Source organism: Coregonus lavaretus, assembly GCF_964263955.1.
Source record: "Coregonus lavaretus genome assembly, chromosome: 40".
In the NCBI taxonomy this organism is placed as follows: Eukaryota; Metazoa; Chordata; class Actinopteri; order Salmoniformes; family Salmonidae; genus Coregonus; species Coregonus lavaretus.
The window spans coordinates 12,038,581-12,052,955 of NC_140027.1; the positions used below are offsets into that span (position 1 = coordinate 12,038,581).

The following is a 14,375-nucleotide window of genomic DNA, read 5'->3' on the forward strand; positions in this document are numbered from 1 at the left end:
TAGGGAAGTGTATTCAAATATCGACAGAAGACAACGTGGATAAGAGAAAATGCCATTGACGAAAGCGATAATTGTCCCAGGAAATGGAGCTGGAGATGTAGAGCGGTGCAATTGGTATGGCTGGGCCAAAAAACAGATACATAAGGTGCGCATGGTCCCCAAACGAGATGTGCGTTATGTGGCTCCTATGATGTTGAAAACGTTTTCATGTATTGGTTACTCTGCTTGATACATAAATGAGTTTTAAACTGTAGGAACCACTTTTTTTACTTTTGCCAGAAGATACCGACCCTACCTTTACACTGAGCTCACATGGAACGCAATCATGGTTACATTAAGACAGCATGGCGCCAGTGCGATATATGGTATATGGTACATCAAGAACATTTAAATACTTATATTTTTCCTGACAAACTGCCCTTTTCATCCTCATACTAGCCAGCAGTGGCCACAGCAGCCATTATTGAATGGCAAGGTGTCTTTGAACAACAACGGAGCTGATTTGCTGACACTGCTAGCTAGCATGATGACAAAAATGGCAGTTTTCCGGGAACACTTGCACTATTTTAATGTTCTCGATGGAGCAGTGTGGATAAAGTCAAATTTGGAGTACAGTGGTATATCCCATCTCTGCATTGAGGTACGTTTTCCGACCCATATCTTGCCCCGGCTCCACGGTGTCTTAATGTAACCATGATTGCGTTCTGACCCCAGTGCAGCGCAGTGTAAATAAGCGTAACTGTAGGGTTGGTATCTTCTGGCAAGTTTTACTCCAATGTTTGTAGGCTAAACAATGTAATTGTAAACACTGTACAGCTTAAAAAACATGGTTAAAATTATCATTTTGATCTCATGGATGGTCAGTCCTTGCATCCATAGCTCATCTATACATTTGAGTGGAAAAATTTCTCCAGCCCCATTCCTGATTTTAAAAAAAAGTGCTTTGTTTGAACTGCAGACTGCTCCTTTAAAATGTGATAATATGTGCATAAATTGACAGGATTCTGCACAGATTATCATTGCCTGGACTCACTCAGGTCGAATCCTGGAGCCGAAAATGTCTATCTGTGCCCTTGAGCAAGGCCCATAACCCTAATTGCTGCAGGGGCGCTGGACAATGGTGACCCTGGTCGTGACCCCACTCTCTGAGGGTGTCTTGGGGAGTTGGGATAAAAATAAACATTCACACATGCATATTAATACCCACCAAATAATGTATTACTATTATATTCAGTGACAGATTACCACAAATGTAGCCTATATTCCTCACATATCACATTATAAACTTGCCTAGATTCCTCAGATATCATGTTATAAGCTAGCTCTAGACAGAGCCCTGCATTTTGGATGGATGGATATCCTCCATACAGGGTTCTAATTGATAAGTGCAATGCATGGAAAAGATATGGTCTGTGATTGTTCTGGCAATTATCCCATAGAAACTTAATTGGAAGGAAGAATGTTGGATACGCTTTTTACATTTGTATCACAAATCATTTCTGAGAATTATATGACGGACGGACGAGTATGATGGAATATGTCTAGATTTTGAAATAAAATGTTTCACATTAATTTATTCAACATTACAAATATTAATGTGAATATCTCAAAAGTACCCTTTTTGATTTTGTTAATTTTTAGACAAATGTTTTAAACAATATACTCATCAAGTACATCACATTTCCAGTGGGTGCTCTGCTACTTTTGAAGTTATGACACAGTGAATGGGGAAAATTGATTCAAAGGGAACTTCCTCTGCTGGTCATTTGCTGAAATATGATTGGTTAATGACCTATGTCAATTTCTATGTATAAAATGGGTAATATCTTCAAAAGTAGCAAAGCTCCCAATCTGGAAATGTGATGTGTTTGAAGAGTATATTGTTCCAAACAATGTCTAAAAATAAACTATATCAAAAAGGGTACTTTTGAGATATTCATATTAACATTTTCAATGTTGAAGAAATTAATGTGAAAAATTGCATTTAAGAATTTCGACATACTCCATATTTTAGCGCACACTATAAGGAGTATAATTAAAAACCAAGATGGCTGTATCATGTGCGGTTCACAGATCATAGGGTCTTACAAGAGGTATAGGTCTAAAAAGGGCCTAAAATTGCCACTTTCATCATGCTTTTCTCAGAAATGGTTTGTGATGCAAATGTAAAAAGCCTATCAAACATCCTTCCTCCCAAATAAGTTTCTATGTGAGAATTTCCATAACAATTTGAGATACGCAAAATATCTTTGGGCTATCCTGGCGTGGAATCGCCCATTTTCAACCTTTACTTACTGATACGTCATTAGGTATTAATAGGTAACTTGCTGTCCTGTAGATTCCGGATATGACCTGCCTGTTGAGAAACATGCCTGACCCAGGTATGTAGAATTAAGTTAAGTATTTAAACCCATTCATTTTGGGCCTCCAATTTCATTACTGTGAGGTGCTAGTATTTTTATTTTTCTAGTGACAGCCAGAGAGAGCAAATGGCTGCCATTCATGCAGGAGGAGCTCCAATGTGATGAGGAGACTGTTATCATTGGCCACAGCTCTGGGGCAGCTGCAGCCATGAGGTAGGATAGTGATTACAAAGAATGAGGATATTCCTCATGCTAAATATTCTTCTCTTTTGTTTGGTCGAAAGTGACTATACCTAACTTTGTGGTACCATGCAGGTATGCAGAAACACACAAAGTGTTTGGCCTCATTCTGGTGGGTGCCTATACTTCCGACCTGGGAGATGAGAATGAGAGAGAGAGTGGTGAGTTTACTGATTTCTTACCAGTGTCACTTCCAATTAACTGCAACACCCACTTTTCTAATTGGATTCCAGCATTCGGGTTGGATTCAATCTTGGAATTGGGTATTTCAAAACTGAAAAATTTGATTATGATCATTCGGTGTGTAGTGATGAAAATCGGGATAATCTTGATCCCACTGGAAGGGTGGATTTAGAAAGGTATTACAACAGAGAAATTAAAAAAGGTTACTAATCATTCAATATTTCAATTATATTATATTGACTGCAGTATAGGTATGTAGTCAGTTGTTGTATTGAGAAGTGTTAAATAAAAGCATGTACTTACAAGTGATAAGAGAAGCAAGCTCCATAATTTATATGAATATCTTTATAAATGTAGTTTAGTCATCTGTACATTACCTGTCCAGTACATGGCAAGGTGTAGGCCTATTCAAAGCACTGAAAATACAGATTCTGTGATGAGATTTTAATGTCTGCATCAGAATGACCCTATCCAACCATTTTCTGGCTCAAAATCACCCAGATTGATCTGATCCTGGATTGCAAAATAGGGGGTTACAGAATCCAGATCAGTCTGATTCGGAAAAACTGGGCCCAGGTGTTTAGACCAGCCTAGTGTTCATTTCTAAATTGGGATACAAGAGCGCCACAGAAAAGCTGCAGTCAATAGTGTCCCTAAATCCAGTTTAATGTAAATCACCACTCACCAGTCATTTATCCATCCCCCACCTCTAGTCACTGAAACAGAGGCCACATCCCAGGCTGCCTATATTGCAGTCCCGTTGTGCAGATTATCATATCGTAAATCATATTGAATTGGTTTAATGTACAACCCCATTTCCTAATTTGTAGAGATCTGAGACCAATCCGATTTGTATCCGATCTCTGCAAATGTGAAAGTAGTGTTTGACATTGCAGAGACCCCATCGATATAATTTAATGATCTGATCATCTGCGACTGCAATGTAGGCAGTATGGAATACGCCCGTTATGTCTCCCTGTGTATCTCTTCACTCAGGATATTTTAGCCGGCCATGGGAGTGGAAGCAAATGAGAAGAAATGTTGGGCACATTGTTCAGTTTGGCTCCACGGATGACCCCTTCCTGCCTTGGAAGGAGCAGCAAGCTGTGGCCGAGGGCCTGGGCGCGGAGCTGCACAAGTACACAGAACGAGGACACTTCCAGAACACAATTCCCTGAGCTCATTGACGCAGTGCGAAAGCTGAGAACAGCTGCTTAAAAAGCAGCAGAGTTGTCCGCCATTGGAATATGACAAGCAATGAGGACAATGGCCCAATTACAATTCTCTGTTCAGTTGCTCCCTTCACTGTGTCCCTCTGGGGAATCCTCATGTGGACCCTTATGATTAAGATATGCTGGAGATTCCAATTCATCAAGTGTAGTTCACAATGTCATCAATATGCTTATCTTTTGCGCCATTACTTTGAGTGCTCTATGGAAGACTCGCCAGTTTTGATTCCCCTGGGTTTCCATCAGTTTGTTGATTCACACACATATGCACATTTTACTGACAGCCGTGAGTTTCCATCAAACTGGCTTCTTGCGAACAAAATACTGTGTGTAATGACGTAGTGCAAGTAAAAAGTAACCTTTTTATAACTAATAAAAAACAGAAGTTCTATGTGTTTCCATTCCTTAACTATGTTGATGGTTTTCTGCACAAAAAGTCTGCAACTAACAGCCCACTCTGGTCTTGGCGCTTGCGCTCGAACAGAATATACATTAGAGTAATCGCTTGCACAGGCTAACATCGAACTCCGGTATAAAAACACATGCCATTGAGACCCTTCAATCCAACATTGCCAAACAGGAATATAAATGATTAGTGATCTACTAGTGTACCCAAATTATCTACATCATACCACTCCTTTTCTTCAATCAGATTGAGATCCACATAAGGCCTTCAGAGTCATGAAGGAACATACCAGTCAGCCCTACCAGATCCCTGATAGCATACTCCTCCACCCTTTTTCCAATCACCCAGCCAAAACCCCTCTGTTGAGATACTTCATATTCCCAACAATCTTCCAAGATTGCAAGTGTGGGTTTGTCTGAAGCACTACCCTTCAATCTGTAAGCAAGGGCTTTGTAGCAACATCATAACGCTCAGTCTATTTAAGAGTTGCCTCGGGTGATCTGTTCTTGCAGACACACATTTTGATTGCAAACACATTACACTAACAGCTTTAGTTTATGAGATATTACATTTGTCGGTGTTTGGCTGAGAGTTTCCGTTTAAGGGGGTGGAGACTTTGCTAATATCTTTTCTCATACATCTCCCCCCAGAAACTAATCAAGCATCTGACAATTACGCAAGATTTTAGTTCTGGGTTAGATTTAGCAGATAATTCAAGGTTTTACCTGCAATTGTGATTTAGTTTTACTTAAATGCCCTATAGTCACTATAGATAAGTGTCTGCTAAATGACTGACTTGACCTTTGAAGCTAAAAAAGGTTCAGGTGGTATCTCTTCCATTTTGAAACGCTCCTGTCTGATGCTTAAACAGAACAGAACATGACAAGTTTTGCTTCATTGATTGGGTTTCTGTAATGTAAACCACCGTACGCATCTGCAGAGATCTGAGACCAATCAGATCTGTGCCAATGCAGAAATATGGTTGAACATACCAGGAATCCCATCAATATGATTTAGCACAACATGACTGCAATGTAGGCGGCTGTATGACTGCTATTGCTACAGGTAATATTCAGATTGGCAGAAGGGGTATAGAAATGTCTCACACAAAAAGCTTTAGGCTATTGCTATGTTATATCATGTGTGCTGTAGAAGTAAAACAATTTCTATGTTTATTTCCAGAGCAAAAGGAATGCTTTTGCAAAACTTGTCCATCTTCAACACTTTCATGCGTGCTAGATGGAAATGTAGTGGCAGGATACAATTGAGCTTGTTACATTCCCAAGGAGAGTCGACGTTCTCAGTCAGTCTTAAAGGATTTATTAAGCCGTGTATAAATAAAAGTATCTTCAGATGCCATCAAAGATTGCTAGAAGAAAAATATACATGAAACACTTTCTCCACAGAGAAAAAAAAACTAAACAAGCCAAGACACCAGTCAAAGGTCCAGCCACTCTGCCATATACACACAGTTTGAGGGGGATATCTCGCCTCCTTCATGACAGTCATCAAACACCTAAGAGAAGAGAGACAGAAAGAAATTATGTATACTCCTGGAAGAATACTGCATCATCAAACCTACATGACTTACTTTCCCTTTTTCTAGCATTTCCCTGATGGCTATCTGGCTCAGAGTATGTGAGCGGAGCTGGAGCAGAGCGTGGAGGGAGATTCCCAAAGGCTGGTGCCTCGGCCTTCTCGCCCACTCCAATATCGCTCACTTCACGAGCTCAGGGCATGCCCAGTACACATTCGTAGTCTACTTGTGCGCTCCTATAGCCCCTTACTTTAGCTACTGTTTTGGAGTACGCTAAATATCTTCATAAAAAAACAGATAAAACACACAGGTGCTAAATCAAGGTGACTTACAAAGATGAGGACCAAGAGAGGGAGTGCGGTGATGTAGTGTCCACAACTAAAGAATAATTGTGGAATCTGAAAAGACACTTATCCCAAAAGCATGATGATATACTTACTACGTGCACATGCTAAAAGAAAGGAACGAGGTGGGTAGATAACTAAGTGTGTCATTGTAGCAAAGTATTTATAAACAAAAAATCAGATCTCAAACTTTTCGTTCAATTATCTATACAATAGGACATAATTTATTTTGACCCATTAGGGCTGGCATATTCCCACATTCAAGGAGCTTTCCGTTTTGATTGGGTTATTTTGCCTAAAAACCTTTAGGCCTACCTATCATTTTTTATTTAAAAAACAACTCTGCATCTCTGCCCAGGAAGAGTGGCCAAAAGGGTGTTTAAGATCCCCAGTGGAAGCCACAGACTGGCCAAACTTGTGTTTCTAAAAATTAATTCAAAGGCACTAATAAGTAATATTTTGTTTAATTTGTATTTAATTCTAAGTAAGTCAAAGCCTCTATTTGCAAACTTATAGACTATAATGATCGAATACAACTAAATGTTGTTTAAATGCTGAGCTCTTTATGTTCCTACCAGCCTATTGTGTTGCACTCACAAATGCTTCACAATGTATTTCTTTGTAGGCTATAGCCTTGAAATAAATCTAATAATATAGCCTAAATAATTAATTTCCATTTATTCTTATGCTCCCTGTCTGGCTCCTGACCTATTTAGTGTTTATAGGCTGTTTAATATGACATGTAGCCTATTTGAAATTATGTTCACCTTTTCATGTTTATTCAAATACTTTTCATTCAAATCCATATGGTTTGGTTTCAATACTTAAAAACCAATTGGTAGATCTAGGTAGTCACAAAAATAAAGATGGGTATTGGTTAAATTGTGATTTTAATGAATGGAACGAATTTAGAGCTGGAGTTTTGTTCCCTGTAAGCGCTGAGCGGTTTTTAGCAGGCAGTAGGAAAGGACATGGAGTGCAGGAGCAGTGCGCACCGCTCATCCAGCGGGATTTCCAACCACTCAACTCAGCTCACATGCTCTGATCTGGCTACAGGTGAAGTACTTTGAATAGAAATAGTAAAACATTTAGGATCAGAACTGTCTGCAGGACTCCTTTCTTTCTGCCCAGCCCTAGGTCAAAGCATGCCTTTCTAGTATTTGACGAGCGACTGGGCACTCCAACGTCCATACTAGCAAACCACTTACGGCCAAACTACACTGGGCATGTGTGTTTACGTGTCTTCTACACGTCCCTCTGAAGCATTCTCAACTGATTGTCTCCGTGCTGCTGTGCTGTTTGTTGCTACTTGGCTACCTGCCAAACTATTCACGTTTTACTTTTAATAAACGTTTAATCAATCTCTGTGTTCAACAAATTTACCAACTTTTTAGTTTTGTCCTCACTCATCTTTTTTCGTTAAACTTTTTCACCCCGGATATTTATCCCGAGACAGAAGAGTCATTTTCCTGTGCGTTTTAGCTGCCAACTTTACGTTATTTTCCTTTTTTCCATCGCAACTTTTTTCCCTTATTCAACTTTTTCACTCCGGACGCTTTATCTGGACATGGTTCATCAACATCTTCAACAGCCGAAGCTAAGTAGTAACATTAACATGATGTCTTCTAATTGCAGTCGCTGTACTCATAATATACAGGAGAACGATCGCCTTACGGCGAGAATAGCTGTGCTACAAGCCCAGCTTCAGACGCAATCGTTAGGCAAGGGTAATCTCAGTGTAGGAAAGGAAGAAACAGCGTCTGTGCCACCAGTAAGTACAGACAGTAACGTTAGTATAAATCCCCCCGCACAGTCCCCGCAGCCGGACAACTTTCTCATGGCTTCTGGAGGGAAATACTGTTGGAATGCTCAACCGGTGTCGCTCATTCAGCCGACAGAAACCTTCAACCGGTTTTCCCCATTATGTAGCGAGTCGGAGTCTGAGTCTGAGTCTTCTCTAGTCTCTACTCCTCCCGTTACGGGGTCTGAGACGCCGAAGGCTCCCACCATTAGCTCTGACAAATTGAAAACCCTAGTCATTGGCGACTCCATTACCCGCAGTATTAGACTTAAAACGAATCACCCAGCGATCATACACTGTTTACCAGGGGGCAGGGCTACCGACGTTAAGGCTAATCTAAAGATGGTGCTGGCTAAAGCTAAAACTGGTGAGTGTAGAGAGTATAGAGATATTGTTATCCACGTCGGCACCAACGATGTTAGGATGAAACAGTCAGAGGTCACCAAGTGCAACATAGCTTCAGCGTGTAAATCAGCTAGAAAGATGTGTCGGCATCGAGTAATTGTCTCTGGCCCCCTCCCAGTTAGGGGAAGTAACGAGCTCTACAGCAGAGTCTCAGCACTTAATCGCTGGTTGAAAACTGTTTTCTGCCCCTCCCAAAATATAACATTTGTGGATAATTGGCCCTCTTTCTGGGACTCACCCACAAACAGGACCAAGCCTGACCTGCTGAGGAGTGACGGACTCCATCCTAGCTGGAGGGGTGCTCTCCTCTTATCTACCAACATAGATAGGGCTCTAACTCCTCTAGCCCCACAGTGAAATAGGGTGCAGGCCAGGCAGCAGGCTGTTAGCCAACCTGCCAGCTTAGTGGAGTCTGCCAATAGCACAGTCAGTGTAGTCAGCTCAGCCATACCCATTGAGACTGTGTCTGTGCCTCGACCTAGGTTGGGCAAAACTAAACATGGCGGTGTTCACCCTAGCAATCTTATTAGGATAAAGACCTCCTCCATTCCTGCCATTATTGAAAGAGATCGTGATACCTCACATCTCAAAATAGGGTTACTTAATGTTAGATCCCTCACTTCAAAGGCAGTCATAGTCAATGAACTAATCACTGATCATAATCTTGATGTGATTGGCCTGACTGAAACATGGCTTAAGCCTGATGAATTTGCTGTGTTAAATGAGTCCCAGACCTGCTGTTTTCAACTCTTAATGATCGGCTATGAAAAGCCAACTGAGATTTATTCCTGATTATTATTTGACCATGCTTGTCACTTATGAACATTTTTGAACATCTTGGCATGGTTCTGTTATAATCTCCACCCGGCACAGCCAGAAGAGGACTGGCCACCCCTCATAGCCTGGTTCCTCTCTAGGTTTCTTCCTAGGTTTTCGCCTTTCTAGGGAGTTTTTCCTAGCCACCGTGCTTCTACACCTGCATTACTAGCTGTTTGGGGTTTTAGGCTGGGTTTCTGTACAGCACTTCGAGATATTAGCTGATGTAAGAAGGGCTATATAAAATAAAATTGATTGATTGATAAAGTGGCTGGCGCTTTTGATTTGTGCCTCCGTTTGCTGCTTTTGGTGTAGCAGACTACACAACGCTAACGAAGGAATACGCAACATTAGTGATGTAGTTTTGGTGTTAGAATACACAGTGTACAAAACATTAGGAACACCTTTCTGATATCGTTACATCCCCTTTTGACCTCAGAACAGCCTCAATTCGTCCGGGCATGGACTCTACAAGGTGTCTAAAGCGTTCCACAGGGATGCTGGCCCATGTTGACTCCAATGCTTCCCACAGTTGTGTCAAGTTCGCTGGATGTCATTTGGGTGGTGGACCATTCTTGATACACACGGGAAACTGTTGAGCGTGAAAAACCCAGCAGCGTTGCAGTTCTTGACACAAACCGGTACGCCTGGCACCTACTACCATACCCTGTTCAAAGGCACTTCAATCTTTTGTCTTGCCCATTCACCCTCTGAATGGCACACATACACAATCCATGTCTCAATTGTCTCAAGGCTTAAAAATCCTTCTTTAACCTGTCTCCTCCCCTTCATTTACACTGATTGAAGTGGATTTAGCAAGTGACATCAGTAAGGGATCATAGCATTCACCTGGTCAGTCAGTCATGGAAAGAGAAGGTTTTCCTAATGTTTTGTACACCCAGTGTACATATATCCCCAATGCGATGTTTAATACCAAGTGACATGCTGGTATGGATATTGAAACGGAGCCAATTGGCTCTTGTTGCCTGTGGAGGAGGTGTTGCCTGTGGAGGAGGTGTTGCCTGTGGAGGAGGGCTCACCGGACAGAGACCACAGGGTGCCTTGACCAGGCCCGTAGGCTGGATGATGGGGTTGACCCCTCTGTACAGCTTCATCTGGCCGTCCACACTGCCGACAGTGCCCTCCTTGGCCGCGATGATGGTCATCTCCACCTTGCCGTCGTAGATGAGCGTGTTCAGAATAGTCTCAATGTCCTCCATAGACAGGTCCACCTGTACACAAAGTGCAATATTCAGACTTACAACCTCCATAGGAAATACATAGCAACTGTATGCTGAAAGGTGAGACTGTTACAGTTGTTACATTTGACCCACTCACATTGTACCCTTTTCACCATATTTGTATAGAGTACCGACCATACTTTCCTGAATCTGATATTTTCTTTTCGCATGGACCTTTCCAGCCCATTACCTGCAACTATGGAAGATTCATAACCAGGCCAGTGCAGACAGTACAGCTCTGTTTGGTCAATAGTGTGAAAAGAGTACTAAGTGTGCAAATATGCCCCGGTCCTGACCAACAAGTGGAGGATTCCACCCTGGTCTTGACAACTTTGTCCGTTATCTGCAAAAACGTGGCAAAATTGCGGTCAAAACCAAACAGAATGTAGCCAGCTGCAGTCTCACCTTGCTGATGCCGAGTTCACAAATATACTTCCACACTTCGTGAGAGGTGGCGAAGGAGCTGTTTCTTTGCACCATGGGGTTCTGCTTGCTGTCCCTCGTCACCTCGGCCTGGAGGGTGACAAACAAACCAACATGACCGTAGAAATGATGTTCTAGTAAACTCTTGGTTGCCAGATCGCCTGTAACTAGGAGCCAGAGTTGTTTCTGGCTATGTCACCCAGCCCTGCATTTAGAATGGGAAGAATTGTAGGGTACAATCCAAACCAAATGCATGTGGGCCAGAAGCCGGAAAGATTTTCTTTATGGCATAATCTATTAGATTGAAGCATGCTTCACACTGTTCCCAACGTTGATGTGCTCATATAGAATCAGTGTAATTAGTAACTTATTTCAAAACATTTACAGGACAGAACACACCCATTTAATTTCTGTGACTTGTCCATTGTAAGACATTTGTCCCACTCCCATTCAGTGGACCCCTCACCTTACTCTGAAGGAATTTGAAACACTGCTGATTGAGAACCTCCACAAACTCAGACTCAAAGTCCTGGTCACTATACCAGGCTCCCCCAGTCACCGAGCGGTCTGGCTGCAGGTTGTATAGCATGTAAACCTTCTTCTTTGACGCCTGGACAAACAACAATAACTCATTAGAGGTGAGACTAAACACTTATTACAGAGTTTGGATAGCATGACTGCTGATGCATTCATATTATTAAGTGGTACCTTTCTTGGTTCAACTATTTATCTCTGGTTTTTAAAACATGTATTTTATAATATTTTAGTGATTGGAGCTCGACTCACAGCCACTGATTTCACAGCCTTGATCAGCTTCTTGCTCTCTAGGTTCTTGAGGATCTTGTTGATCTCTGTCAGTGGAAGGTTGCTCTTATATCTAATGTCCCTGCTCCAGATCCCTTTGTGAAAGGAAGAGGACAGTTCATAAATATACAAATGGAAAGAACATAGCACAAAGAAATACAATCAAGGAAAATAATGTTGTGGTGGTGGACACTGAGTTGGCCAGGTTTGAATGGACTTGATGGCCCCATCCAAAGACAACACCCATCTCTTACCCCCTAGCACTTGGGTAGATCTGAGAGGATTGGATAGATGTAAACAATATGGGGGAAATGTAACCTATCAGAGGGAAAGGTGAAGCATTTGCTTATACCTACCCAATTCTGTCTGATCTACCCAAGTAGGCTACGTAAGGGGGTAGGGGCAAGGGGTTGTCTGGAAAGGATGCCTTGAAATTCCTACCTTTGTTTCCTGCATCCTCAATGACCTGATACACTAGCTTCTCTTGATTGTCAGAGCCTTTCATTTTGCTTTGGGACATAATAAACACAATTAAAGTTCCCAACCATCCAGACATCAAAGTCCTTCCTAATGGCTTCCTTAGAAATGTATTTAAAGAACATTGTTTAATGACGTTGCTGACATTTACCTTGCTGTCTGGGCATCCTTCATGCGGTATAGAAGTCCTGAGCTGTTTCGTAGAAGGTCCAACTGACCCTGTGTGCACAAAATCAAACTTGGTTACAATATTCTTATCCTCAGCATTGCGCTATCAACCAGAACTATTGAGCCAATGTTCTGAAAATCGGATCATTAACGAACACATGTATTTATCATGCATCATGTTCTTTAGCATTATGTTTTTGTTACTGACCAACATGAACAACTTGATCATCCAATGCATGTATATTAAGGTTGGGCGATATTACGATATTATCATTTATTGAGGATGATTAACAGCTATCGTCTTTGGTGACGACATCGTGATGTGACAGAAGATAGTCTAACCTATTTCAACTTGACTGACAGTAAAGCACAGAGTCAGGCAGCGCTCAGCAGAGAAGCGCATCGGTGGACATTCTGAGTAAACTGCCTATATTCCTATTTGCTAATGCACACTCCTTAACTAACCTGTGTCTAACCGTTTTAAAAACCTAATTTTCCCTTTTCTTTCCATTCAATAGGAATACGACTTTGGGCTATAGGTGTACATAAACTCTCAGTTTTATGCATTCTGGATAAAAGAGACCCACCCACACCTCTGCTAGATCTGTTTGATCTTGTCAACTCCATTGTCATTGTCAAGCCAAACATGTTTGGCATGACAATTCCATAAGGAGTCGCCAAGAGAGCAGAAACACTGGCACCCAGGCTACACCTATGCCACTTACCAATGACAGTAGTCGGTTGATGGCCATGGCTCTCTGTTGAGCCTCCATCTGAGGCATGTCATTCTGGATCACCTGGTCTGTTATTCCATGAGGAAACTGTTGACAGAGCGCCTTTATCCTTTATAATAGAAGAGAACATTAACGTTAGTTAGCAACCTAGCTAGTCAGGACATCAGGTTTACTATAAGTTCAACTATAAATGTCTTACTGCTTATTCATAAATTATGATTGATGTAGCTAGATAGCTAGTCTAACTAGTAGATGAAGAGCATTAGCTTGTTCATGTACTATAAAGTAACGTTAGTTAACTAGCTCACTATAGCTACATGCATCAAACTGTCATTGTGAAACTTGTGGGATTAGGAGTTTAGGATTGAAAACATTGGCTGAATTAATTGAAACGCCTTTTTTAGCAGCTTTGTTTAGTTTTATAAGGCAGATTTAAAAGTAGCTAACGTTAAGTCCCTTGATCTAAGTGTTGCTAGCTAGTTGGTCAAATGTAGCCCATTTGAGCAAGTGAAAATAGACAGCTAACTATGTTGCGAGCTAGCCTATGCTAGGGACTTCTTGACAGCGACAAACCTGTTTTCAATGTCTACAACATCTGTGGATTCTTTCTTTACTTTCCCATCCGCCATCGTGGAGAGTTGTACAATGTTGTATTGGTTAGCTAGCTAGCAATGCAATTCGTCAACATTTTGAACATACGACTCTGGGTCCAAGTCGCATTTGGGTGGCTATATAGAAGCCCGGAAATTGCCTGTTAAAAACGTAGAAAATACTTTTCACTGTAGTTCAATTCATTTATAATTGGATTTCTTTATTCAGCCTATTGTCATCAGTATTTTTGTATTTAGTGAGTGATTACAAAGCATTCGGTGCATTTTGTAACAATAACAAAGATGCTTTGATCATTATTATAATGAAAGAGCGTGCGAGACATGCATAGAACGCAATGGATTACATTTCTATGGCGCGAGCATTCAAAGCTCCAAGTATTTCAGGAATTGCAAAATAATAGCTAATATAATAAAAGTTGAGAATAAACAAAGAAAACATTGTGAATCCTGCCATTGGCTGTGGTGGTTGCTAAGGGGTATGTTTCTCCGTTGCTGCGTCGCATAGGCATTGTAACGTCTGCGGTCACTGATCAGCGCAGCTATATCAGGTTTTTAAAAAACGCCTTTATCCCGCTTAAAGACTTTATAATAAA

General features: G+C 41.3%; 2 protein-coding genes across 2 annotated transcripts; one reads left to right on the forward strand and one right to left on the reverse strand.

The window, feature by feature from the left end:
• The first annotated feature begins 2,306 nt into the window (after positions 1-2,306).
• LOC311113486 (serine hydrolase RBBP9-like) lies at positions 2,307-4,299 on the forward strand. The gene is made up of 4 exons (XM_084156711.1): positions 2,307-2,381; positions 2,471-2,576; positions 2,679-2,764; positions 3,783-4,299. The coding sequence occupies exons 1-4, from the start codon at positions 2,348-2,350 to the stop codon at positions 3,962-3,964; spliced, it is 408 nt and encodes a 135-aa protein (XP_084012837.1). The 5' UTR covers positions 2,307-2,347; the 3' UTR covers positions 3,965-4,299.
• A 1,426-nt stretch (positions 4,300-5,725) lies between these two features.
• Positions 5,726-13,881, reverse strand: LOC311113549 (DNA-directed RNA polymerase III subunit RPC6-like). Its single transcript, XM_084156800.1, has 9 exons — positions 13,745-13,881; positions 13,163-13,280; positions 12,421-12,488; positions 12,234-12,301; positions 11,775-11,887; positions 11,455-11,598; positions 10,971-11,078; positions 10,365-10,556; positions 5,726-5,937 (listed from the first exon to the last, which is right to left on the reverse strand). The coding sequence occupies exons 1-9, from the start codon at positions 13,798-13,800 to the stop codon at positions 5,860-5,862; spliced, it is 945 nt and encodes a 314-aa protein (XP_084012926.1). The 5' UTR covers positions 13,801-13,881; the 3' UTR covers positions 5,726-5,859.
• Between the last annotated feature and the right edge of the window lie 494 nt (positions 13,882-14,375).